This window comes from Heterocephalus glaber, unplaced genomic scaffold (genome assembly GCF_053883595.1).
Source record: "Heterocephalus glaber isolate CG9 unplaced genomic scaffold, H.glaber_assembly_v1.0 deba00001729, whole genome shotgun sequence".
NCBI classification, from domain to species: domain Eukaryota; kingdom Metazoa; phylum Chordata; class Mammalia; order Rodentia; family Bathyergidae; genus Heterocephalus; species Heterocephalus glaber.
The window spans coordinates 1,568,150-1,593,309 of NW_028258440.1; the positions used below are offsets into that span (position 1 = coordinate 1,568,150).

The window sequence follows — 25,160 nt, forward strand, 5'->3', positions numbered from 1 at the left end:
CAAAGTGTTAGTCATGGTTATTGTATCCCTCCATTTACTATTAAGGTATACCATGCATGCAATGACATACATAAATCTAAAGTAATATATTTTTACATATATACATAGCCATGTAACCTGGATCCTAAGATAGAACATTTCTTTCTTTTTTTTTTTTTTTTTTTGGTACCCGGGATCAAATTCGGGTCCTTGAGCTTGCGCAGCAGGCAGCGAAACCACTGAGCTAAATCCCCGGCCCAAGATAGAACATTTCTAGAACTCCAGATTGTTTTCTTGCATTTATTTCTTCAAAGTAACTGAAGTATTGACTGAAACAGCAAAATATCCAAATCATATAATTTGTACATATTTATCAAAAGCAAGGGGCCGGGATTTAGCTCAGTGGTTTCGCCACCTGCTGCGCAAGAGCAAGGACCGGAGTTCCAGCCCCAGTATCAAAAAAAAAAAAAGAGGAAGCAGACTCATATGAACTCATACTTTAAAGGGAATAAAGGTGGGAGTCATAGAAATTAAACTAGATTACTTAAAATTGGAAATTTGACTCATAAAAAGAAATTTTCTTCACATTATTATTATTAGGAATTGAACCCAGGGGTGCTCTACCACTGATCTTCATCCCCAGACCTTTTAAATTTATGATATTTTATTTTGAAACAGGGTCTTGCTACATTGCCCAGGCTGGCCTTAAACATGATACTCTTGCCTCAGCCTTCTGAGTAGCTGGGATTATAAGCATTGAGCCACCATGTCCGGCTTTGACATGTTTTTATAGTTGCCTCCTTACCTTTACCCTGAGAAGTCAAAGGAAGAGAAAAGCAGTGTTCTCTCAGAGGTGGTGAAATTGAAGAAGTGGGGGAGAACCCCTTCCTTATTGCTGTCAATTTGTGTGCTTTCTCCTCCCTGTACCCCAAGTAGGTGGAATAAGTCACCATGCACTCTGAGAACCACTGAGAAAATGCCGGTCAGAATGATCATGAATAGTCAATTTGGGTGAGGGAAGCGCGCGTGTGTCAGCAGGAAGAGAATGGGAAAGGACACCCCCACCGCCGGCCGCACTGCACTGTGCGCGCAGCCTGCCTTCAGCTCCGCGCTCGCTCGGAATGTCCGCCCAGGTCGCACAGTTGTGCTCATTTGAATGTGTTATTGTTATAGCGGCGGTAACAGCAGCAGTTCGGCAGACATTGCCCATCAGTGGTTAGAAAATGACAAATGTCAAACTATGTCTGACCCCCTCTCCAACTCTTTTTATCCGTGGTATCTCTTTGGAATAAAAATGCCTGCTCCCTGCTGAGTCTTCTTAAAAATGCATATTGTCTCTTTACATAAAGGCTGAGGATGATGGCGCTATCAAAAAGAAGAAAAACAAGAGGAGAAGAAAAAAAGAAGAAAAGGGGTTCAGTTCAACTTTTCAGGTTTGAACTTCAAGTCCAAAAACCTGTTGGATTAATTGGCCCTTCATTAAGAACATTCTCGAGTCCATTTCAACAATGTTGCTTTCTAACTGGGCTTTGATTTCACAGCTCAGTTTCCTGATCCTCCCTGGAGAGCAAGTTTCAGAAAGTTCAGGGCCAAAGATGGGGGAGGTGCCCTTCAGCGCCTCAGGGCTGACACCAGATAACTTGCCTGCTTTTCCAAAGGAGGTGGAGAATGAATGCAAAATGCAGTGTGTGGACTGCGGTGTAGCTCCGTGGTAGAGCGCTTGCCTCGCATGCGTGAGGCCCCGGGGCTTCCATAGCCAGCACCACACGCATACACAATGCAATGTGCTGTACCTCGTGTCACCAGGTATTCCTCAAAATCTTGAGCCACGATGTGCCTGCTACCTGGGAGCCCTTTTTCTCGGAAGAAATCATAAGTAGAGGCAGCAAGATAGAAGACCACTACTACTGCCAGTGCTCTTGTTAGACCCTATGTTTTGCCTCTCTCAGTCTTTCTCATAGGCTTGAAATTTCAAAGAAAAAGAGAAGCAGAAAAGGATCAAGTTTGAAGGGGCTCGCCTAGATGAAGGCCAAAGTCCCTTCCAGACTGTCACCTCTGCTACTGAGTTCCTCACCTCCTCCCCTGTCTCACTTTGCCTGTGTCATTTTCTCAGCAGCCAGGTGAGATGTGGAAGAGTGACATAAATATGTTGGAAAAGTGAAGGTTCCAAAAGTGCCTTCACAATCTAAGCACCAAACTTAAAGTGTGAGTGTTTTTATTTAATCAAAAGGATATGAAGGAATATTTTCATTCCATGAATGAACCATTTATGTCCAATGGACAAATAACAGGAAGAATTCTCTCCCAATTACACTGAAATGCACATTTAACAACTAAGGTTGTGGATCAAATCACATGCAGCAAGCTAGACTCATGGATATCTATGGCAACCCTTTTGCCATCTCATAGACAAATACTGTATGAATCAGACTATAAATAAAAGCTTAGGTGTGAAGAAAACTAACCAGTCCTCTTTCTATACCCCTTTAGGTCTTTGTTCTACTGTGAACATGGAAATGAGGTGTAATTTTTATAAAAGTTACATACTTCACGTAAGCTTTACCCCAGTGATAAGGCATGAGAAAAATATCAATGCCAGTAGATGTGTGGGTACTGCATAAAAATGGTCATGGTACTCTTCAGGCCTCAGTTACCTCATTGAGAAAATGGAGATAATAAGAAACAATCTTTCTACCCAGCATGGTGGCGCAGGCCTGTAATCTCAGCACTCTGGAGGCTGATGCGGGAGGATTGTTGTGAGTTCCAGGCCAACCTGGGCTACGTAGTCAGTTCAAGGCCAGTGTGAACTACATAGCAAGACCCTGTGGTGAGAGGTCCATATTGTATGAAGGTATAACTTATATAAGTCAATGCTAATTATGGACCAGTACTAATCCAATTCATGTACCCCAATAAAAAATTATTAGACCAATACACTGTCATGCTGAATAGAATTTCAGTGTTGGAAGGGATGAGTCTGAGCACATTGGGAAGTAGGTGGAATTTGTAACAACCATAACAACAATAATAGTAGCTACTGTTTATTTTTAAGTATATATGTATGTTCACACATATGTGTGGATGTATTTATTTGCGGTACTGAGTATTAAACCCAGGGCCTTCACACTGAGCCCCAGCCCTTTTTTCATTTATTTTTTATTTTTTTATTTTTTGGGGTACTGGGGATCGAACTCGGGACCCTGTGCTTGCAAGGCAGGCGGCAGCACCGTTGAGCTAAATCCCCAGCCCCTTATTTTTTATTTTGAGATAGGGTCTTGTTAAGTCACTAAATTGCCCAGGCAGGGCTCAAACTTGTGATCCTCCTTCCTCGGCCTCTAAGAGTACTAGGATTATGGGTGTTGTTACCACCGTGCATAGCTTTTTTTCAAAAATTGAGCCCCCACTTTCAGTTTCCATGAGAAGCAATTTTGTAATATACATAAGTACATCTTCAAAGCCTTAAAGAGTGCGGATCCTCAATAAACTCTGTTGAATGAAAGAAAGAGTAATGGATAAGTGAATATATGATTTTGTACCCTGCAGTGTAGTAGCTGCTTTCCAAGTACTTCAAGGTTTATGTATGTTCTAGTCAATTCCTGGTGTGGAGTCTATCAGAATGAATCAGGCATGCTCCTGCCCAAGAGGAATGCTCCCCACCCGGGCCTCACGCATAAGGCAAGCACTCTGTTATGGAGCTCTGGCCCCATCTCACCACGTAGGTGCAACATGAGAAAAGGGAGGCTCAGAGAGGGTAAATTACTTATCTAAGGACACACAGACAGTAAATGGCAGAATCAGGATTCAACTGACACTTGGCTTGAACCCACGGTCTCTTTCCCTGGGTGACACTGTTTTTCCTCTTTTTTCCTTTTATTTTCTAAATTTTTGCTCTTAAGACCGAACCCCCAGTTGAAGAAATGTTGGACCTTTACCATTTTGTTGAATAGGGTGCAATAGCCTTACTTGCCTCTCATCAGGCCGTCTAGTGCCTCCTCATCTCTCCAAATCCTTCCTCCTAAAGCACCAATTTGATCTTCTCACTCTCCTCTTATAGGATTTTTTGATTTTTGTTTTTGGGTGCTGAGGATGGAACCTGGGGTTTCACGAATGCTAAGCACATGCTCTACCATTGATCTACACTCCAGCCTTCAATCTCTGCTTAGAAATTTTTGGTCTAGATAGGATCAGGATGGCACTGTGTCCCCAGGCTCATGTGCCCCATTACCTGGCACCTTATTTCATGATAGTCTCCCACATAAGCCTGTACTCAGTCAAGATTGGCATCTAGTGGCCTCCAAGTCATAACCTTTTCCAATCCTTTACCCACCAGCCTTATACTGTCTTCCAAGTTTTCCTGGGTAAGTTTTGGGCTTAGGCAATAGTGAAAAATGACTGCCATAGAACTGGCACTTAGAAGGCTTCAACTTAAATTTCTGAATATTTCCACATCCATAAATTAGGGATAATAATACATATATACTTCACAGATAATACATGAAAAAGTAATTCCCAAGCTCCACAGCACTCAATGAACACATTGTTATTGTGATATTGTCCTTCTATGGAAACCCCGCCTCGATTTTTGGCAGTTCTGGGAATTGAACCCAGGTCCTTTGCACTCAGCAAATCCTTTTAATTTTGAGGTAAGGTCTCAGTAAGTCACTAAATTGCCTATACTTGCCATCCTCCTGCCTTAGCCTCCCAGAGTGCTGGGATTACAGTGTGTGCTATCATACCTGGCTCACAGAAGACTTTTTAACCCAGGCATATGACTCTTGCAAATGATGCTATAGGAAGACTAATTTTGTGACTGCTCCTAGCTGGATAGAGAGAGGCTGGAGAGAAGACTTGTGAGGTAGTTGGCTCTACAATCCAGACAAGAGGAAATGAAACCTGGATTAGGGCTGATGGCCATGGAGAAGAAAGGAGGACTCAATAGATCCCGTGATTAATGAAGAGAGAATGGGTGGGGCAAATATGGCAGAACAGGGCTATGTAGTGGTAGGGACCCGGAGTTGGTGGTTAATTCTGTAACCTAGGTGAACCCTCTGAGGGGAAAGAGAGATAAACAAACTTCAGAAGTAGAGAAAAAATACTGAAAGGAGATATGGAATTTGGAATAGGCCAGGAACAGATTATATCACTTCCTTGGTGGTGGCTGGCACAGTTAGCCTTCCATATCTGTACCTTTTCCCTTTGCAAGTTCAACCAACCATGGTGAAAGTGTTTTTAAAATTATATCTGCATTGAACTTGTACAGACCTTTTTCTTGTCATTCTTATACAACAACTATTTACACAGCATTTATATTGTATTAGCAATCTATAGTAATCTAGATAAGTACTGTAATCTAAAGATGATTTAAAATATATGGGAAGGGGCTGGGAATGACAGAGCACTCGCTTAGCATGTTCAAGGCTCTGGATTCCATTCCCTAGCACCACTGAAAAGAAAAAAATGAAGTATACAGGAGAATATATGTAGGTCATATGCAAATATCATGCATTTTTTTCAGAACTAAGGTTTGAGCTCAGGGAGTGCTGAGCTACATCCACAGAGCTTTTCACTATTTATTTTGAGCTACAGTCTCACTAAATGCCCAGGCTAGCCTTGAACTTGCAATACTCCTGCCTCTGCTTCTCGAGTAGGCAGCTAGAATTATAGGTATGCATCTCACTGCTTAGCTCATGCTATTTTATATAAGGGACTTGAGCCTGGAACCCAACCCCTATGGATGCCAATAAACCACTACTTCTGTAGCTATTTCACTCCCAAGACTAAGTGGAGACCCCTCAGTCAGCATGAACTAGAGAGCAAACTGGGGTACTGTCCTCAGAAACAAGCATTGCCTTGCGTTGTCTTTCTAGTGTCTTTCTCCATACACACACAGATCCTACTCCCCAAGTAGGCTGTGAGTTCCACAAAGGCCTCTGGTCTTTTGAGTTTCTGGAGTCTTCATAGAACAACTGTTTTTTTCAGTGCTGGTGATCTAACCCAGTGCCTTGTGAGCGACTACATTCCCAGCCCCGAAACAACTGTTGTCCAGAGCAAGTGGTCAGAAAATGCAGCTTGCTTGGTTGCGTGAAAGGTAGGTGTGGGGCAAGACAGGAAAGCTAGTACTAGGTGAAACTTGGGCTGAACACATGCTGAGTTTGTCCCTCAAATTTTTAAGAGTTCTAAAGTAGCAGCTGGGGATTTAACTCAGTGGTTCCAGAGCCTGCCTCTCAAGTGCAAGGTCCCGAGAGTTCAATCTCCGGTACCAAAAATAAAAAAATAAAATAGTTGATGACTTTTAAAAATCAGATTTCAAATACCAGTTAAGCCTTCTATTCCCTTGGGAAAGGGTCCGCCTGGTGAACCTGCTCTCTTGCTGGCAATTGGCATGCAAATAAAAATAAAGACTACAAGAGCCCTCCAAGAAAGTATGGCTTCTGTGGAGGAACAAGTGTGGTAGTCATCCTGCTTTGGAGGCCTAGAAGCAGGAACCACTAGTTTTGCTTGGGGAAATCCAGGAAGACTTTCCAGAAAAGGTGACGTATCAGCTTAGTCTGGAGGGATGAATATGAAAGAATTGTTCAAAGCATGGCATAGTGGCTCATGCCTATAATCACAGCTACTGGAGGGTGAGGCAGGGGGATCACATGTTCAGGCCCAGCCTAGGCAACTTAGCCAGACCCTGTCTCAAAACAAAATTTAAATGCAGGCCCAGGATGTAGCTGAGTGGTAGAATATTTGCCTAACATAGACTTGGCTTTAATTCCCAAGTACTGGAAAAAAATGAACTGTGGAGGGGAATGAAAGAAGGAACAGGGTAAGGGTACAAAGAATCCGTGGCATGATGGTGAACAACATGTCCTTGTGCGAAAATAGAGAACTTATCCTTGTCCATGTCCTAACAGAGGAAATCTTTTTTTTTTTTTGCAGATACTGAGGATTGAACTCAGAGCCTCCACATGAAGTATGTTGAATTTGTTCAACAACTACATCCCCAAATCTTTTTATTTTTTATTCTGAGACAGGGTCTCTCACTAAATCACTAAGTTGCCCTGGCTGGGCTTGAACCTGCTATCTTCTTGCCTCAGCTTCTCAAAGTGCTGTGATTACAGGTGTGTGCCACCAAGTTTGGCTCAGGAAATCGTTTTCTACTCCTTATCCCCATATTTGGCAATGAGGATAGCTGCCCAGCAGGCCAGAAAAAGTACCCTCAAAGCTGACAGAGAAGGCCTGACTCATCGGGCTGTCTTGGCACGGAGCAGAGCAGCATGTGAGTACATTCTTTGTTCCCTCTGCCCACAAGCAAATGTAACCTCCTACTCCCAAATCACAACAGAAGCCCCTCACCTGGAAAAAAACCAACAAAACCAAGCATACCAGTACATTCTATCTAAGCCTTTACATACAGTGTATGAAAGTGTGAACTGTTTGGCTTGTATATTTTCATTCACTTTAGGACTGAGGAACATCTGATACATGGTATGTGCTCAGTGCACATTTATTTCAAGCAAGGACACTTCTGCAGGGTATTGGGGAGCTGTACTTCTACTGCTAACCCTAAATGTGACCCAGAGTGCTGTGTTTTCATGGGATTTAGTTAGAGGCCTTAGATTTCAGTCTTAGTTCAGCCATTCAGGAGTACTGTGGCTGTAAACAAGCCATATAACCTTGTTGAGACTTGATTTGCTTATCTATTTTTTTAAAACTCATTTTTCTTTTTTTTTTAAAAGGAACGTTGGGTGCTAGCGACTGAACCCAGGGCCTCAGGCATGCTAAGCACATGCCCAATCATTGGGCTATATCCCAGCCCCTGAAACACTTCACTTTTTCTAAAGTATGAAGGTGTTCCTGGAAGCACTTTGCAAATTGTAAAGAACTATATGACTGAAATGTAGACCATCTGTACAATGGAATGTTATTCAGCAACAAAATGGAACAAAGTACAGTACCACCTGGGTTCCCAAACTCAATTTTCTCCACCTTTTTGCTCGAAAACCAAACTGGACAAGAACTGAATCAAATTTCCCCATAAGGTCAACACTGAACCTAACCATTGAGTAGGACTTGGTTTTCAGCTCAGTTTTTGATCAGAATTGTGGAGAGAATCGAATTTGTGAACCCAGGTACCACCGTACATGCTACCACATGGGGGGATCTTAGAAACATTGTGCTAAGTGAATTAAGTCAGACACAGAGGCCCCATATCACCTGGTTCCATTTATTCAAAATGTCCAGAACAGGCAAATCCATAGGGATGGGAAGCAGATTGGTGGTAGGTTACTGGGGGATAGAGGGAGAAGAGAATGGACTTGGAATGCTTCATGGATATGATTTCTTTTGGGGGTTATGCAAATGTGCTCAAAGTTGATATGGTGATGGTTGTATATTATGATTGTACTAAATGCTACTGAATTGCACACTTTAAAATGGTAAATTTTATATTTTTACCGTAATAAAGGAAGCCAAAAAAGTGCCAGATGAGACTTAACTAGCCTGAGAAGTCACGGTATCTTGCATTCAACATACAGCCTCCAATTCCTTTTTGGCATCCAGAGAATTTATAAGGAGTAGGTACATCTGCACTGAGGAACCTCTTTGGAAGGGAAGAGCTGAAGGGGGAGGGGAAGAGGAGCCAAGGCCATTTGAAAAGCTTCCCTTCTGGATGATATTGTTTAGTAGATTGCCAGTTGTTCACCCTGTTTGTATTTAAATGAAAGGAGGCTTTGAAGTTGGAGCCGCCTCTGAGCAGGGCTTGGGGTTCCTGCTTCTCATGGTAAAGTTCAGACTTGTTCAGATCCGTTTGTAGCCAGAGGTTACAGTTTCTGGTGGAAAAAGCTCAAATTTTGGTTAATAATACATTAAGGGGAAGAGCAGGAGTAAACTGGGGGGTGTGAGTTCCTCTTGGACTGAGGAGCAGCTTTGTGATTTGGCCCTTATGGTTTTGGGAGAATTGTTTGTTTCTTATGGTCACCAGATTTCATTTTATTATTAATGCTGGTTACATATTTCCCTCAGTGAAGAACATCTTAAGCAAATACATCAATGAAAGTTAAAACTGCTGGGCTAAGACCTAGAAGTTTTGAGGGCCTCATGGCTATTGGTTAAAGACCAATAAACCTGGACCGTTTGAAAGGCCCTTGAAAATGGCAGGGAATTCAAGGGTAGTTGAGTTTGCATATTTAGAAACAAAAATGCTCTCTTCCTTTCAGAGTTAAATGTTCTGTCAACCCGCAGAAATGGGAAGTCTCAGCTGTAAGAGGTCACAATTTGCTCATGCTGATGGTCTCCACGCGTTAATACAACGTAGACAAGTATGCAGCAGGTATTCAAAACCGCTAAGCTGCTTTCTGCACTTCCTCATAGCCAACCATGTCAACGTGGTTTACAAACAGCGGAGGAAGTCTCAACAAACCTTCTGAGGGCGATAATTGTAAGGATGGTTCCTATCTTCACCCTATGTAATTTTATGGGAATTGAGAGTCTAGCCAAATAATAAGTTCCAGCCCTTTTTATCTGCCCAGTTCCCAGCACACTCCGGAGGTGTCTGAGGCACTTCTCACCCTAACCTCTTTAAGCAGACTGTAACAATAACAACAGTAATGACAAGTTCCCAATCTGCCCAGTTCCCTTCATTAAAGGAGCCCTGGGAGCTTCAAAAACAGTCATCAGTGCAATCTGACAAAGCTTGAAAGGTAGGAAGACTTGCCCATTCCCAATATTACACTGGCCAAGTTGAGACTGGGTCCCAGAGGGGTGCCAGTCTCAAGAAGCTTGGAGGTCCTGAGCTACTGATATTCCCTGTGACCCCGGAAATGGAGAGTCCCAGGTTCTGGACCCACCTCCCCTAGGTGCACGCTGTTAGCACGTGGCTTTCCTTCCTCGGGGCTTCAGTTTTCCTACCTACACACGTCAGGGTTGGGCCAGGTCTTCCAGGTTTAACCAATCAACCCAGACTTTCCCCACTGCCTCCAGGTGGAGGGCCGTGTGTGGAATGGGGAAGGCGTGCCTACCAGGGCCTGGGACTAGTGGGTACTGCATTAGCAGTGTTTGACGAAGCAGCCTAGGGGAAGCCAGGTGAGGCTCTCGGGCCAGCCCGGAGTCCCAAGTCCCTCTGGTGCCTACCGGGAAACAATAGGAGCAGTGTGGGTGCCTTCCTCACCCTGCCCAGGAGCTGGGCTGTTAGGGGCGTCTCCGGAGGCGGGGTGGCAGCGCGGAGGCAGGTATCTTGGCGGGAGAGCTCTGCGTGGCTTTGGAAAGTCGGTCGGTCAGGTGGCCTTGCGAAGAAGGCCTAAGGCTCAGACGTGGGCTAAGGAGCAAGTCCCAGGTCGCCCAGCTCTCCGGGACGCCAGCCCAGGAGAAACCGTCCTTGCCTCTGCGGCTGGGGGGCGGTGGGCAGGCTCCCCGCCTCCGAGGAGGACGGCAGGAGGGAGGAGTCGGACGGGGCGTGTCGCGCGCCCGGTGCGGCCCCCTAGGAAGTGGATTTGGCCGCTCCAGATCCAAGCCGGCTTCCAGGTTTTCTCACGGCCCGGCCCTCCTTGCTCCCGCCCGTCTCCGGCTCCCCGCGCCGCCCGCCCCCTCCTCCTAGTGCCGCCCGCTTGGCCAAGTTTGTGGAGCCTCGCCGCGCAAGCCGGCCAGTCAATCAGCGGCAGAGCTGAGAAGGGCACAGCCGTGCGGCCGAGGGCAGAGTGAGCCGAAAGGCGAGCGGACCGACGCCGGGCAGCCTGAGCCGCGCGCAGTGCCCGCCGACGACGTCCACACCCTCCGCGGTCCCGCGGCGCCTGCCACCTTCCCCGCGCCCTTGCCCCGCCGGCCGGCCGGCCGGCCGGCTCGGCCCGTTCGCCGCCCTGCGGTCACCGGCCCGCGCAGCTGCTCCCTCGGGCTGCGCACCGCCTTCACGCCCTGCTTCTCCGGCCCGGCCCGGGCGCCTGGCACCGGGGACCGTTGGCTGACGCGAGGCCCAGCTCCCCTTCTCGCCCCGTGTCCTCTCTTCTTCCTTCTCTTCCACCAACTCCTGCTCCTTCGCTGTCCCACTCACGAGCCCCGACTCCGCGCCCCTCGAGCCCGCCCGCTCCGCTCCCTCAGCGCTGCTTCCCGTCCCGTCTCATCCCGTCCCAAAGGTGGGAGCGCGTCCGCCTGGGCCCGCACCATGGCACGGTTCGGCTTGCCCGCGCTTCTTTGCACCCTGGCCGTGGTTAGCGCCATGCTGCTGGCTGCCGAGCTCAAGTCGAAAAGTTGTTCAGAAGTACGACGTCTCTACGTGGCCAAAGGCTTCAACAAGAATGATGCCCCGCTACACCAGATCAACGGTAGGTAGGAACCCCAGGGAGGGGGGCGCAGTTACGACGACCCGCGGAAAGGGTCGAGGACGATCTCCCTCGCCCTGGCCCCAGGTAGGTGAGGGGGAGCGACGGGCAAAGAACCAGCGCCGGCCGCTCCCGGGTACTGCAAGTGCAGGGGCGCCGCCACTTTGCCCGGTGCCACTCCCGCGCTCTGCTTCCCCCTCCCCCCGCGGTCTTCGCGGTCCTGGGAAGCCACTGAGTACTCGGGCCCTGAAAATGTGTGTCACCGGCTCCCTGGCCTTTTCCGAGTTGAACTCCTGACTGGGCTCCCCGCTTTGTTTTGGGGTTGACGAGGGGGTGGGAGTGGGAGAAACCTGGAGCCTGCAGATTCCGGGGAACTCACAGCGTGGAACTGGATGTTTCATTGATGTTCTTTTAAAACCCTTCTCCCCGCCTCTTCCACTGCTGACACGGGTTAGGAGTTTTAGTAGCTGCAGCGGCTTTAGAAGTCGCCTCTAAAAAGTAAATGACTCCCCTCAGTCCTCATCCCTCCCAAACCTGACTTTTGGGAACTCTTGCCGGAAGGTGTTGGACCAGAGGGGTACCCCCCCCCCCCCGCGCGCGCTTCTTCTCACCTCATTTTAAGGGTTAATTGCACATTCAATTACAGACCTTTGAAAGGACTGATTACAGGAAACCTGAATCTCAGTTTGGAGATGGTTATGCAAATGAAGACGGTTTAGCCTCTGAAAAAGTTCACCGGATTTTGGCGCTGGGGGTGCGTCGGGTATTTGTGCAGCGCCTCCTCCGAGCGCTGGAGAGGCGGAGAGCTTGCCGCCCCTCGCCTCGAGGCCAGCGGTGTTCCCTGGCGGGTCCTCTCCGGATCGCGCTCGCTGGTTCGAAGTGGCCAACTGTTGCGCGCTGCACAGCGGATTGCGCTGGGGCCCGAGGCCGAGCAGGTAGCCTGTTCACCCTGGGGGCTCAGAAAGAGCCTCGCATCTCGCTGGCTGGTGGCCAGCATAACCTAACGGTGGAGTGAGGAAGTCGAGCCTCCGTTCCGAACCTTTCATGGAAGTCAGCCTTTGCCTCGCCATGCTGGTCGCCCGGGTGGGGTGGGGCAGGCAGGGGGCCAGCAGCCAGCAAAGGAAATACTGTAATTTTAACCAGGCGCTTCCAAAGGCTTAGGGAGACTTGGGGGTCATTTTTTGTTAGGGCTATTAATAACCTTGGAGATTAAGTGCAGTCATCAATTACATATAAATTACAAAGGTAATTGAGGGAAGTTGTCAGACACTGTCGGAGTGTAACCAGCATCTGTGTCCAAATAAAATCGAAGAAATTGCTGGAGTATCCCGGGCGTTCACTGCACCTTGGCAGTTATCAAATAACTCGCATACTACTGATTAAAGACTGTTTGCCCTTCAGCTGCCTGGCTTTTTGGAAACTCAACTATGTCCTCACAGCCTCACGATTTTATTGGTTGTAGAGCCCTGAAAAGCCTTCTTTCTTTTCCCTCTTCCGCCCTCCTGGCCAGAAAAAGTGAGCCAGCCAGTGGTGGAACCAGCAGCCACTGAAAGCTTGGGGGCTCTACAGGTCAGACCTCAGGTCCTTGTGCCCTGCAGTTTGGGCCCGGGTGCAGAGGTGATTGACATGAAGGTTACAGTTGTCATTCCCACGTTTGGAAGGGATAGATGCAGCTATACTCTTATGGGAAAGTGACAAGTTTTCATCACATGCAAAACAATATGTGCCTTTGAGATGGACTGGAGGCATTCAGGGAGTGGGCTGTGAAATTGCCCTGCCCACCCCCTACCTCCCACCCCCCAGTTTCTCCAACTTTGTTCTGTGAAGTCTCTAGAAATGGCAGGACGTTTCCTCCAGCCTGCATCTCAGGGCAAAGGAAGCTGCTTAGGGACTCCATGTGCTAGGTGTTCCCTTTGATTGTCACCATCCCTGGAAAACACCTGAGGGATACTTTTTCGTAAATGTCTATCTGGACACCCCCCCTCCCAAGATAGGGAGTTATTAGTGACCAGCCGCAGGAAATGGAAGCTAATGTGCTCACACCCAAAACATTTTATTCTTTTTGTCTTGTCCTTCATCTCCCTCCCTGGGCTGCTGCTTTTATTTCCCCTTTTGAATGACCTACTGGACTGCATTCTCCTGAGGAACAAAGGAAGTGCCTTTTTAGTTGGAATCCTTGGAAGACCACCAAGGACTTCAGCTCATGCAGTGCAATTTCGCACCACTTTCAACAATAACAAAAATGCATGACTGAATGGCTCAAAAATGTGGAGTGTTAGAGGCATTCATTTGAGTCTAGGACACTGTCACAACACAGACCCAAGTAAATACCTTATACTGCCTCTCCAGATGCATACATTAGCCTCATCTCTGGGCTACACTCAGATAATTTCGGTCACTTTGGGGAGGGATACTCAGTTATAGTGACTTGTATTCAGCCTATGTCTTAATGAATTAATTGCCAGGCACTTTTCCTAGGGAGGGAGATTTTGGCTTTTTCAGTACAAAACATGCAGGAATTTTATTTTCTAGGCAGTAACAATATAGTGCCTAGCTCATTGGCCCCAGGCTTAGTCCACGTTTAAAGTTTTATTCTTGATGGCCTTGCACTTGCCTTCTAAAGGTTTGGCCAAACTTAGGGAGTAGTCCACATTCTGAAGGAGTCTCAGTCTTAGATCATATTAGTATAATCTGATGTGCTCTGAAGGGTGGCAGGGAGTACATTGTCCTGACGGGTCTTCTACCTGAGGTCCTGCATTGTCTATTGGCTTGACTCCTGTACTTTTCAAATGATGAGTAGTCCACATGCCATGATCAAAAGGAATTTTAATACAAAGGGTAGTTTTTTCCTTCCAGCTCTCAATGACCAGATCTTTTTGAAGTGCCTACTATGTGCAGTATTCTGTGGTCAGCATCATGGAGGCACCAGGAGGGGCCTCTGCTACGAGGACTTTTCCTGGTAGGGAGATCAGCCATGTACACATGAAATTGGAATATGCCACAGGGTGTGATAAGTACCATGTGAGTGATTCAGATGAGGAAAAGTAGGGGCTGGGGGTGAAGCTCAGTGGTAAAGCTTGCACTTAACATGTGTGAGACCCTGGGTTTAATCCTCGGTGCACATATAACACACAAAGAGGCTGAGGGGGGATTTGGGACTAAAGTACTAAATAATGCTAGTTCTTTAGTTAAAATAATACTAATGATAAGTCCAAAAGTCTAACCATCTTCATTTTGCCTTCATAAAGACAGAATAAAAGATATGCAGCAATCGCCATTTTATTACTGATCTTTGCTGAAATTGCTTTTAAAAGTGAGACACTTGGTTAGAAATGTTCTTGAGGGGCCGGGATGTAGCTCAGCAGCACAGAGCTTGCCTGGCAAGTGTGAGGCCCTGAGTTCAATTCCCAGTACCAAAAAATAATGTTCTTGAGCTTGCCAAAAGTCCCTTTCACTGTGACATTCAGTGACAGTAAGGAGAGCTGTGTATCATAGTTGTGATTTTGGAGTTTTTGTTTTCTGTTCCCACTTATGTTCATGAGCAGTGCACCTGTGGCGTGTGCTCACCTGCATATGCACACATCTGTTCCCCAGAGGATTCTGGGACTCACACTATGGAGAAAGTGTGTATGTGTTTTGTGAAGGTTGCAGTATTTCCTTTCTGATGTTGAGTTAATTGTTGTGTAAGATGTACAGCATGTATCTTTAGGTTTGTATCTCCCTTTCCTCACTTTAGCTACCTTAGGTTTTGCCATAAGCTTATTATTTCCTATGCCATTTGAACCACTTGGGCTCTGTGTTTCACTTGAGTGGGTCTCATTGTGCTACAAGGCCTGTCATGTTAGAAACTGTCCCAAGTGTTAGAGGAACTGTCTCCTGGATGTGCTTTAAAAAGAGCTTAGTGAAAGTTCTGGCTTATGCAGCTCAATCTCTAGTTAGAACATACAAATATAAAATGTTTGATTCAGCATAATTACTATTTTCCTTTTTTATTTGATTCACGTCGGGTTGCATGCAATTTCAGGATTACCTGGAGACTAGACAGGAATGAAAAAGGAAGTTTTTTTGTCACCTGCACAAAGGAAACAACATCAGTGTTAATTTGAGCCAGTTGGAACTGAGTCTTTTTGGCTCCCCAATAACATTAACTGCCTTAGCAGTGAGGCTTGTTTCTGCATATTTTTACCAAAAAGTGCATTTTGGTCTTAGGAGAAGAACTAGTAGCCTATTTAGAGCACTTTCTCTGGACCTGTCCTCATACAAAGGACTTAGCATGGTTGTCTCATTTAAAGGCCATGATTGCCATATGAAGTCAGAATTATCATCATCTCCATTTTACAGATGAGGAAACTGAGATTCAAAGGGATTAAAAAATATGTTCATAGTTTTACAGCTAGTGATTGGCAGAGGTGGGATTGGAACCCAGGTCTTATTTGACCCAGAGTATAATCTGTGCCCTGTAGGATAGGTGGTAGGACAAGAAAGTACTTTCTCTACTCCCATAGAGGTTTTAGAGTGATCATTTAGGCAATGACCTTCAACTGTCTACCATAGGTAGTTAAAAGGTTGTAAGAACACTATCCTCACACTGTAGTAGAGAGGATCCAGACCCATCTTCAGGCAAACTGTCAAACCCAGACATAGATGGATAGTGTTAATAGTAGAAAGAACAGAAATTGTATTTCCTGCACCACAGGGACCCAGTGAGGGTTTCTAAGGAGGGTGGTGTCATTAGTCAAGTTGCTTTAGGAAGATAACTAGTGGCACTTGGGGTTAAGGGTTGGTGAGGTGAGAGATAAAGGTGGGAAGATGTTAGGCTGTTTTAAATAGTTCTTAGTTGGTCTCCTTGCCTCTTGTCTGTTGCCTTCTTGTTCCATTGGATGGTGTCAGCTTAATTTCCTTACCTTGATGCTTTGATCTTCACTGGCTTCAAGAATCTGAAATTAATCCTTTCATTGCCTAGGGTCTGCACTCCCCAGGCTTCTGTGCCTTCCTCCTCCTAATTCCTTGCTTGAACCAGATGTAGGACTTTACACAGCCCTGCCTAGTTAGCTGTGTGTGAAGGAACAAGTGTGTCTTCTTTCATCAACTAGAAGCAACCTAAGGGCAGAGATGGTGACTAGGGTGTTTCTCTGCGCACCAGTACCAGGTGTGGTAGCTCATTGTAGCCTTGTTAAACTTAAGTGAGGGGATGACTAGACAATTCTATCACATTCTGTGTCCTGATACTGGTGATGGTATAGGGATTACACTGCCTCCATGATAATGTGATCCAATGGTCTGTTGATGTCCCAGGAATTTCTGGGTCTAAACTCTTGGAAGTGAAACAAATTTATGGAAAATCTCTGTAATATGTTGGTATAGCTTGGACAGTACTTCATTAGCAAGTGAGTACTGTAGGAATTTTTCAGAAAGATTCAGAATTCTATCTTTCTTTACACTTGGAAATGTACTTTACCAAACAGTTGAGATGGTTGTGATTAGAGCAATTTAGAAGAGTAATTTACCACCTTAGATTCAGAGTGTAGAGCTTGTTCAGTACACATCAGTTACCTTTTCACTGAAAAAAGGGAAAAACTTAAATTTATTGTTTTTACCAAAAGAAGAACACAGTCTTAAGGGTATCAGCATACTTTGTATAAATAAACAGACATACTAAAATACAAACAGGTAACCAGCATTTTCAACTCTACTTGGTTAAACATCTGTTGCTTACTATAGAGAACATGAAAGTGTGCAGAAAATTCATGAAGCAATTCCATCCTGGAGGTAATTTGAAATATTATATTTAAGTTCTGGTGCATTTAATTCAGCAGTCTGGTTGGAGAGAAAAAAAAATCAAAGAGATCCATCGGCCAGGTATTCAACTTTTGAAAAAGAAACTCTTAACAAATGTTAGAAATTAGGAAAAAATTGAATGGAAGAGTTTAAAAAAAAGTCAATAACCTCCAGGAAGCCTGGAAACTATGTAAAAACATCTTATTGGAAGCCCAGATAAATGTGTGCCAGACATCAAAAAGACCAGCTGCTTGGGGAAAGAAAAAAAAAAAACCCGGCATGACTAACTGGCAGAGTAAAAGAGGCTGCTTCGGGGAAAAGACATCTTTCACAAAATGGAGAGTTTAAGCCAAAAAAGGGAAGTCAAGTAGGTGTGGTAAGGCAGGTACTAACCAAGGGAATTGGAGGTGAACCTGGTGAGGGATTTGAAAGAGGCTTCATGTCGTGGTGGTGGTGAAGAGGGTGGGCTGAGTCCAACCTATCAGAGGAAAAGCAATATGGCTGCTTTAAGGGGAAACCATGCCTGATTCCTTCCAGCATTTGTGATAAAAGAGTGTGGTTGTAGCTCAGTAGTAGAGCTCATGCTTAGGGTGCATGAAACCCTGGGGTCTATCTCCTTCACCAAAAATCCCCCCCAAAAATAGTGGATACAAGAAAACTATATATATACATATTTTTAAAAAAGTTATGCAGTGCGATTCCAAGGCAAAGAATATTTAGAAACCACATTTAATTTGGGATAGGTAGGGATCTTAGTATATATTGAGTTCTTGAAGATAGAAAAATAATTGAGGCAGACACACTCCACTGCCCTAGATAAAGTAGGCTGCAGGAAGAGAACTTGCTTTCTTGGAATGAGTAGTTCTAGCCTAGCTCTGAGATAAATTAGTTGTCTGATACCTTTGATGAGGTGGTTCTTTCTTTGAAAGTGGAAGGGTTTTAGAATGGGGGATGAGATCAGTGCTTCTCAGCCCTGGCCACACATCAGAACCTCTTCGGTAGATTTCTAAATTATACTAATGCCTGGGTACCACCCCAGACCAATAAAGTCATACCTTCTGGGGGCGGGGCTAGGCCATAGTCTTTTAAAAGCTCCCCAGTAGTTATAATGATTTGCAACAGTTGAAAATCACTGCCCAAGATGATATCTGAGGTCCTTTCCATTTCTGAGATTCTGCAATTGTGAACTTCCTGATGAAGTTCATCATAAAGTGTTGGCCCGGGTGGGAGGGCTTCAATTTAGACCTCATGCATGCTTCTTTTAATTTTGGCTAACTTGGATTTAGGAGAAGATCTGTTAAACTTGGAGAAAGATACTTTTAAATCAAGATATAAACTGCAGCTAGTGATGCTTTGCTGCGGGTAGAGACATAAGACAAGGACATTGAGAGTATTTTGGAGTGAATTAGAAAGGAATCCAGCCTTGCTGTCATTTATTGATTAAGTGTCAGTGTGCTAGGTGATATTTCTTCCCTCTCTCTTTATTGGTAAAGTAAAAAAAAATCTCTTTATCCTTTACTTTAATGTCCTCTTTGCCATGTGTTTATTCTCTTCAAGTATCTTATCAAGAAATAGAAGTACAGTAAATCCCTAGGCTTCTGCCCGGCACAACCATCCAGAACACAGCTGGGAATGTGGAAGTAAGTGGAAAAGCTAAATGATGGAAACAGCTGTCATAAAGCCTATGCCTTCTTGGAGAAAAAGCCCTAGAAATTTATCATCAGCAGTCATTAAAGAGAGCAGCAGGCTAGGTGCTGGGGATTACAAGAGGTGTAAAACAGGAATCAAGCTTTTGAGTTTACATTCAAATTGGGAAGATAGGGCTTAGAGGCGAGAGGAAGATAAAGTGCTTTGGTTATCTGGTTTCCTTTCCATGGCTGATTAGAAGTAGCAGGTGGTGCTGGTTGAGCAACAGAGGGGTCACAGGAAGGGATAGTTTCAGAGGCAGGTAAGACTTTGCACCTGGGAGAAATGAAAGAGGACTGTGACGGGGCGGGGTGTTGAGAAGCTAAACACAGTCCACCCAGAACTTCCTGATCACGGCCAGTTGAGGGCTTTTAGGAGGGGGCTAATGATCAGAGGCACCTGTGTAACCCTTGAAGGCAGGGCAGTATAGTCAAAATACTGTATGTTATATCCATGTACCAATATGCTGAAATCAATCTTAGTTTTCATCACTAATGTATGCACCAATAAAAATCATGTTTGGTATATTCTGATTTAAAAGTTCAGAAGGTATATTTTAGAAAGTGATCCACTGGAAATACCAAAATGTGAAAACTGCTGTTACAAAGGGGGCAAGTTGGCTGGGCACAGTTGGTATTTACGTACCTGTAATCCCAGCTACTCAGACTGAGGCAGGAGGATTGCAAGTTCCAGGCCAGCCTGGGCAATTTAGTAAGACCCTGTCTCAAACAGTAACAGCAACAATGAAAACCCAGGGTTGTATCTCAGTTGCAGAGTGTTGGCCTAGCATGCAGAGAGCCCTGGGTTCCATCCTCAGTTCTACAAAAAGTACGACTTACACTTTTACCTATTTAGAGCATCCAATTTTCTAACAGTGTTGAATCAATATGTTTTCCTTCTAAGTGTCACCTTTTCTTTTTATTAAAAAATATTAAAGGGCTGAGAATGTAACTCAGTGGTAGAGTGCTTGCCTAGTGTGCACAAGGCCCTGGGTTCCATCTCTAGTACCTTGCAAAAAATAGGTTAAAGACTGTATGTTATTAATTTAGTGGCTTATTCACTTGAGGGCTTTTGGTTTATGATTTTGGTCCTCTTTTAAGCCCTCTAGAACATCTAAGTGAGGTGCTGTGCTCAGCTTGGGAAATTGACATTCTAACCTGAAGCCACAAAAGGCAAGAGAGGGTTGGTTTGGTTCTTAGTTAGGGGTGACATGTTTAAATATTTGCATATGGGTTTACTTTTTAAACATTTACCAAACTAAGTAAATGTGTAATCATAAAAGAAACATTAGAAGTTAAGGCTAGTCTCTGACCATGTTGGTATCTGAGCCTTTAAGAAGCCCCTTTCCCCTGTTCCTATCTGCTCCAAGAGACCATGTATGCCTAATTCCTGTCACACTGCAAGGCAGGTGACAGGTCTTTCGTGGTTCAAAACCAAGTTCAAGAATGATTGTTGTCTTTTGTATTCATTCTACAAATAGATATTTCTATTCATCCCTGCAGTAGTCTGAAAATTAGTATCCCTCCAAGTTTATGTGTTGAAATAAGGTGCCAGTGGTATTGGGAGGGGAGCCCTTAGGAGTGGGCTTGACACCCTTACAAAAGAGGTCCAAGAGCTGGGCATGGCTGCGCCCCCTGTAATACCAGCTCCTCAGGAGCTGAGGTAGGAAGATTGTGAGTTTGAGTCCAGCCTGGGCAACTCAGCTAGACCATGTCAAAATAAATAGGACTGGGGGCCCCTGAGTTTGATCTGCAGTACTGCCAAAAAAAAAAGTCCCAGAGGGATCCCTTGCCCCTTCCACCAGGTGAAATTACAGTGAAAAGACAAGGACTTGGGAACTAGGAAATGGGCCCTCACCAAACACTGAATCTGCTGCCACCTTAATCTTGGAGTTCCCAGCTTCCAGAACATGAGAAATCCGTTTCTGTTATTAGTAAGCCACCCAGTCTGTAGTATTTTCTTACAGCAGTCCAGACTAAGACAATACATTTTTAATTTAATTAGTTTAAGCTATTTATTTTAAATTTTAAATACAACTCGACCTAGATGCCTAAATATAAAAGGGAAAAGGAAAGTCTCTTTTTGTTCTCCTTAACCTAGAATATGATGCTGCTCCATGGCTCATTTGGGAATGGGAGCTCAGGGTTTCATGTGGTTTGTTTTAACTCTCCTAGACGTCTCACATTGTTTCAGACATAAGCAGAAACTCCGCTGTGCCTGCAGAGGCGCTTTTAGAATCTCAGCTTCCTTGGCTCCCGTCTTGGGTTTTGGCTCTTGGGTCTTGGGTCTTGGGTCTTGGGTCAGGCCCTGGTCTCTCCTTTTTCCTGACCCTTCTTTGCATCTCTCACAGCCACTTTGTCTGTTTGTCTTTTGCAAGCCTCTTCAAGCCTGGCTGTGTTCTGAAATGTTCAGCTTCTGTCTACGGGAGCCGGCTGGAAGTGGTTTCTTTTGGACTACACAGCTTTCCGTCACCAAACCCTTCAATGTCAGCATCCCAGCAAGCATGAAGCTCTGGGATAGTTTTTTTTTTTCTTTCAGTTATTGTTTGTATTCTACTACATATTTGTCTCCATTGAGTTTTCAGTCTGGTGTTTGGTTAGAGATGAAAACAGTGCTGTGTCTTTGCAAACTACAGAGTGAAGCATGTGGTTAGCAGTTACTACTTGCAATGGTCCAGTCTGAGTGGGAGTATCATTTTTCTTGGCAGTCACTTCACAGAAAGTCCTGTTTTTTTGTTGCCAGAATAAGCAATCATTACATTCTTTACAATTTATAGTCAAATTATTATCTACTGCTGTCAAAATTGCCTTAATTATAGAATATTTTCCCGTGCTTTTTTTTTTTTTTTAAAGCAAAACAACTCAACTTTCCACCAGTGTACCTTTAAAAATAGTCCTTAAGCATCAGTCCCTCACCAGGATGCCAAGAGGCAATGTTGAGGATTAGTTCCGTGTGTTTGAGGAATTTTTTTTTTGGAAGAGAAGAGTGAAATGAGTTCACTTTAATCTGAATTTGAACTAAATGCCCCCAGCTGGCTGGTTGGTTAATGTTCTGCCTTGTTGTTTACCCCTAGTTTGGAATGAACTCTTTTTTTCTGCCCCTAAAGGTCTGATGGGCCTGGATGCATTCTGGGAAGCTTTTCTGGTGGGAGGTCAGTTGATCATTAAGCAGTGTGGCAATCGTAGATAACATCCTTGTTTCCTTCAGATTTGTGGGCAAAGGAAGAAATAGCAACCTTCCAAAATAAGGGACTGAATCAGTTTTCTTGCAATCTGAACAAAGACTTAAATGACTGGATAAGATATGTTTTGGCTCAGACCGTCTTTCAATCTCCACCTTTGGTCCATGCTTTCAAGATGTATCCAGAGTCTGTCCTCTTTTTACCATCTCAGCTATCATCCTGATCCCAGGGCCTGTCACCTCTTGCTTGGCTCATTTCAGTTGTCCCCCAGCCAATCTCCCTGGTCTGGCTCTCTGGCTCTCCTCCTTGTGCTCTCAGTACAGCAGCCAGTGCCATCATGGCCTAGAAACCTAAGTCAGATCCTATCACTGCTCTGTTCAGAAGGCTGCAGTGGCTCACCATGCTACCCCAAGTGAAAAGTTGAGCTCCCTCTTTTCTGTTGCCATCCCCTCCCAGATCTAGCTATGTTGTCTTTTTTTCCCTCAGCACACTGGGCATAGTGAGGGTGGACTTCTTTTTGTAGTGCTGGGGATTAAGCCCAGGTCCTCATGAATGCTACCATTGAGCTACACACCCCCAGCTTTTACAGTTCTTATTCTCAGTGCCTCAGATACCCTGCTGCTGGCTCCCTCACGAGTTTCAGGGTTTGATTACCTGTCGCTTTAATAGAGAAGCCTTTCTTGATCTCTATTTAAAACAGGACCCCCACCCCCAACACACATTTTGCCCCTTTCCCTCTCTGCTTTCTTTGCACTTAACCACCAAACCAGCCTTAGGGTACGGACTTTTCCTTTTTTATTCACTGCCCTATACTTAATGTCTAGCACATTGCCTAGCACTGAAAAATATTTGTTGAGTGCATGAAAAAGTAGTCTTTGCAAATAAGGTGCTCTTTGGAAAAAGCTTGCAGAAGGCATAGTTGATTCTTTAGGACTTAAGAGAATGATCTGTAGAAGGGGGTGCCTAGGCTGAAGATTCATTCACTAAATATTGAGTGCCTATTCATTGGCCACACTGAGGTAAAGCAGTGGAACGAGAAGACTCATTCTCTGCCTCACCCACAGCTCAAAGAGTAGTGGTGAGACAGATACTGACTCAGTTATTCTGCGCATCAGTGTTTAGTGACAGTTGGGATAACTGCTGACAGGGAGAAGCCCTTAGAATTGGGTGTGAGGTGGGAGAAAGGGGGGCCAGGGCAAAGCACTGTTTTCTGGAACCTTCAGGCCCATGAGGCTCTTCTTATTTCCCAGGAATGGTGGGAATTGTGCTGGTTATAGTATCACAAGCCCCCTACCCCATATGAATGGCCAGAGTTCACATTTCTGGCAGTGGATCCTGAGGCAAATCTGGAGTACTGTTTTTGTGGGAGCAGGGCAGCGAAGACGAGTCTGTAACTAAGGCTTACAAGGAGCACTTTTTCTGGTCATATATTCTGGCTGTTGCTGTAGAGATTGGGCTTACGTGGCCACCAGAAAATGCCGAGTTAACTCTTAGGTCCCTTTGTATGATTGTCTCCTATTGTCAGCTTTTTGTGAAAGGGGCAGTGTCCGCTTCATTCTCATAAAGACCATAGAAATACTGGTCATTTGCAAAATGAGTGCCTCAAAATGATGCCCTCTGACCCAGTAATGCTTGTTACAGTAAAACTCTGGGTCAGCAAAATATGGATGGAATGTTCCTGTCCTTTAGTAACAGGATTCCTTCCTTCCACAAGTTTTTATTAATGGTGTCCCAGTGTTGCAGGTTGCCTGGAGGAGGACCCTGACCCCCTCCCCCGTCCTTGAGGGGCTAGTGCAAAGGCTGGCCTGGGAGATTAGGATTGTAAACAAATGTTCCTCAAGTGATAGTGTTGTAGCACTTACCATCATAACAGGATGTGAAGAAACATTCCCTGCCGCCTGCGGGTGCTACTCCGAGGACAGAAGTCCCCATTCATTGCAAGAGAGACTGTTTTTCAGAATGTTAGTTTTTCCTTTTTTCCCTTTTGTTTTCTGGGCTGGGGTTTGAACCCAGGGCCTCATACATGCTAAGCATGCACTTTACCTCTGAGCTACACCCCAGCCCTGTTTTTCAGAACTTTAAATGAATATTGTAGATAAAGCAGTTCTCTGTTAGATTGTTCAGAAATTCCAAGTCCTCATGCGAAACTCTGAGGCTGGAGTATGTACAGACACCAGCTCACTTGCCTCGAAGTTTTACCTAGTAGTACAGGAGTTGCCTTGAGATCCTAGTATTTGCGGTTTTTCTGGTCTATGAGGGAGTATTTTGGGGCCTGTGCTCATCCAGACTCCTTCCTGTCCTGAAGGGTCATTGCATTAAATCTTAGTGACAAAGGCTGAATCCTCAGGCTCTACATTTAATATAGTATCTTGACTTCATAGTAGTAAATTATATGCGTAAGGGCAAAATCTTTCATTATGAAGATTAACATATGCCCTGTTTAAAATACAAATTTAAATATGATTGTTGTAGATCCTATTTATAATACTGTAGACTTGCTGTTACTATAAGGATAAGTTGCCTGATTGAGAGTAGAGGTATTGTGTTTCTCAAATCATTCAAAAGATCTGTGGGCTAGGAAACAATACATATGGTCTAAACTGTATGAATTCCTGATAGAGAAGTCCTTTCCTATTTAAACTGTGCTATAAGCTTGGGGGAAGGGATTTATTGTATCTGCATTTACTTTTTAATCTAGTTTATTTTTGTCATACTGGGGATTGAAACCAGGGAGTGCCAAACCACATCACCAGAGCTTTTTGTTTTATTTTGAGACAGGGTATTCCTGAATTGCACAAGCTGGTCTTGAACTTGGAATTTTCCTGGGTTTTTTTGGGTTTTTTTGGTACCGGGGATGGAACTTGGAACCTTGCGCTTGCTAGGCAGGCAGCCAGCACCACTGCGCTAAATCCCTAGCTCCAGAATTTTCCTGTTTCAGCCTCCAGAGTAGCTGAGAGATTACTGTCAGCCACTGCCCTGCCCTGGAACTTGGGCCAGTCTTCCTGAGCACTCCTCAGATTACAGGTGTGTGCCACCACACCTGGCCTCTTAGTTTTTTTCTTGGAGTCTTGAGGTTTTTCTTGGTTGCTTCAAAGCTCAAGAATGAAGTAAAATACAGTGAAATTCTGGGGGAAGAGCGTGTTTAATATCTTTGTTGGGGGTGTGATAAAATGGTTTGCTAAACAAATGAGTGGTGTAAATATGATATTAGGAGATGTTTAAATTTGAATTGAAACCAT

The 25,160-nt window shown here is 44.8% G+C and overlaps 1 protein-coding gene across 1 annotated transcript in view; it reads left to right on the forward strand.

The window, feature by feature from the left end:
* The first annotated feature begins 10,560 nt into the window (after nt 1–10,560).
* The window catches only part of Gpc4 (glypican 4), a 110,448-nt gene continuing 95,848 nt past the window's right edge, over nt 10,561–25,160 (forward strand). Inside the window, exon 1 of the mRNA XM_004860080.4 lies at nt 10,561–11,279. Coding sequence (XP_004860137.1) covers nt 11,120–11,279 — 160 coding nt within the window. The 5' untranslated portion in view covers nt 10,561–11,119. The remainder of the gene's footprint in view (nt 11,280–25,160) is intronic.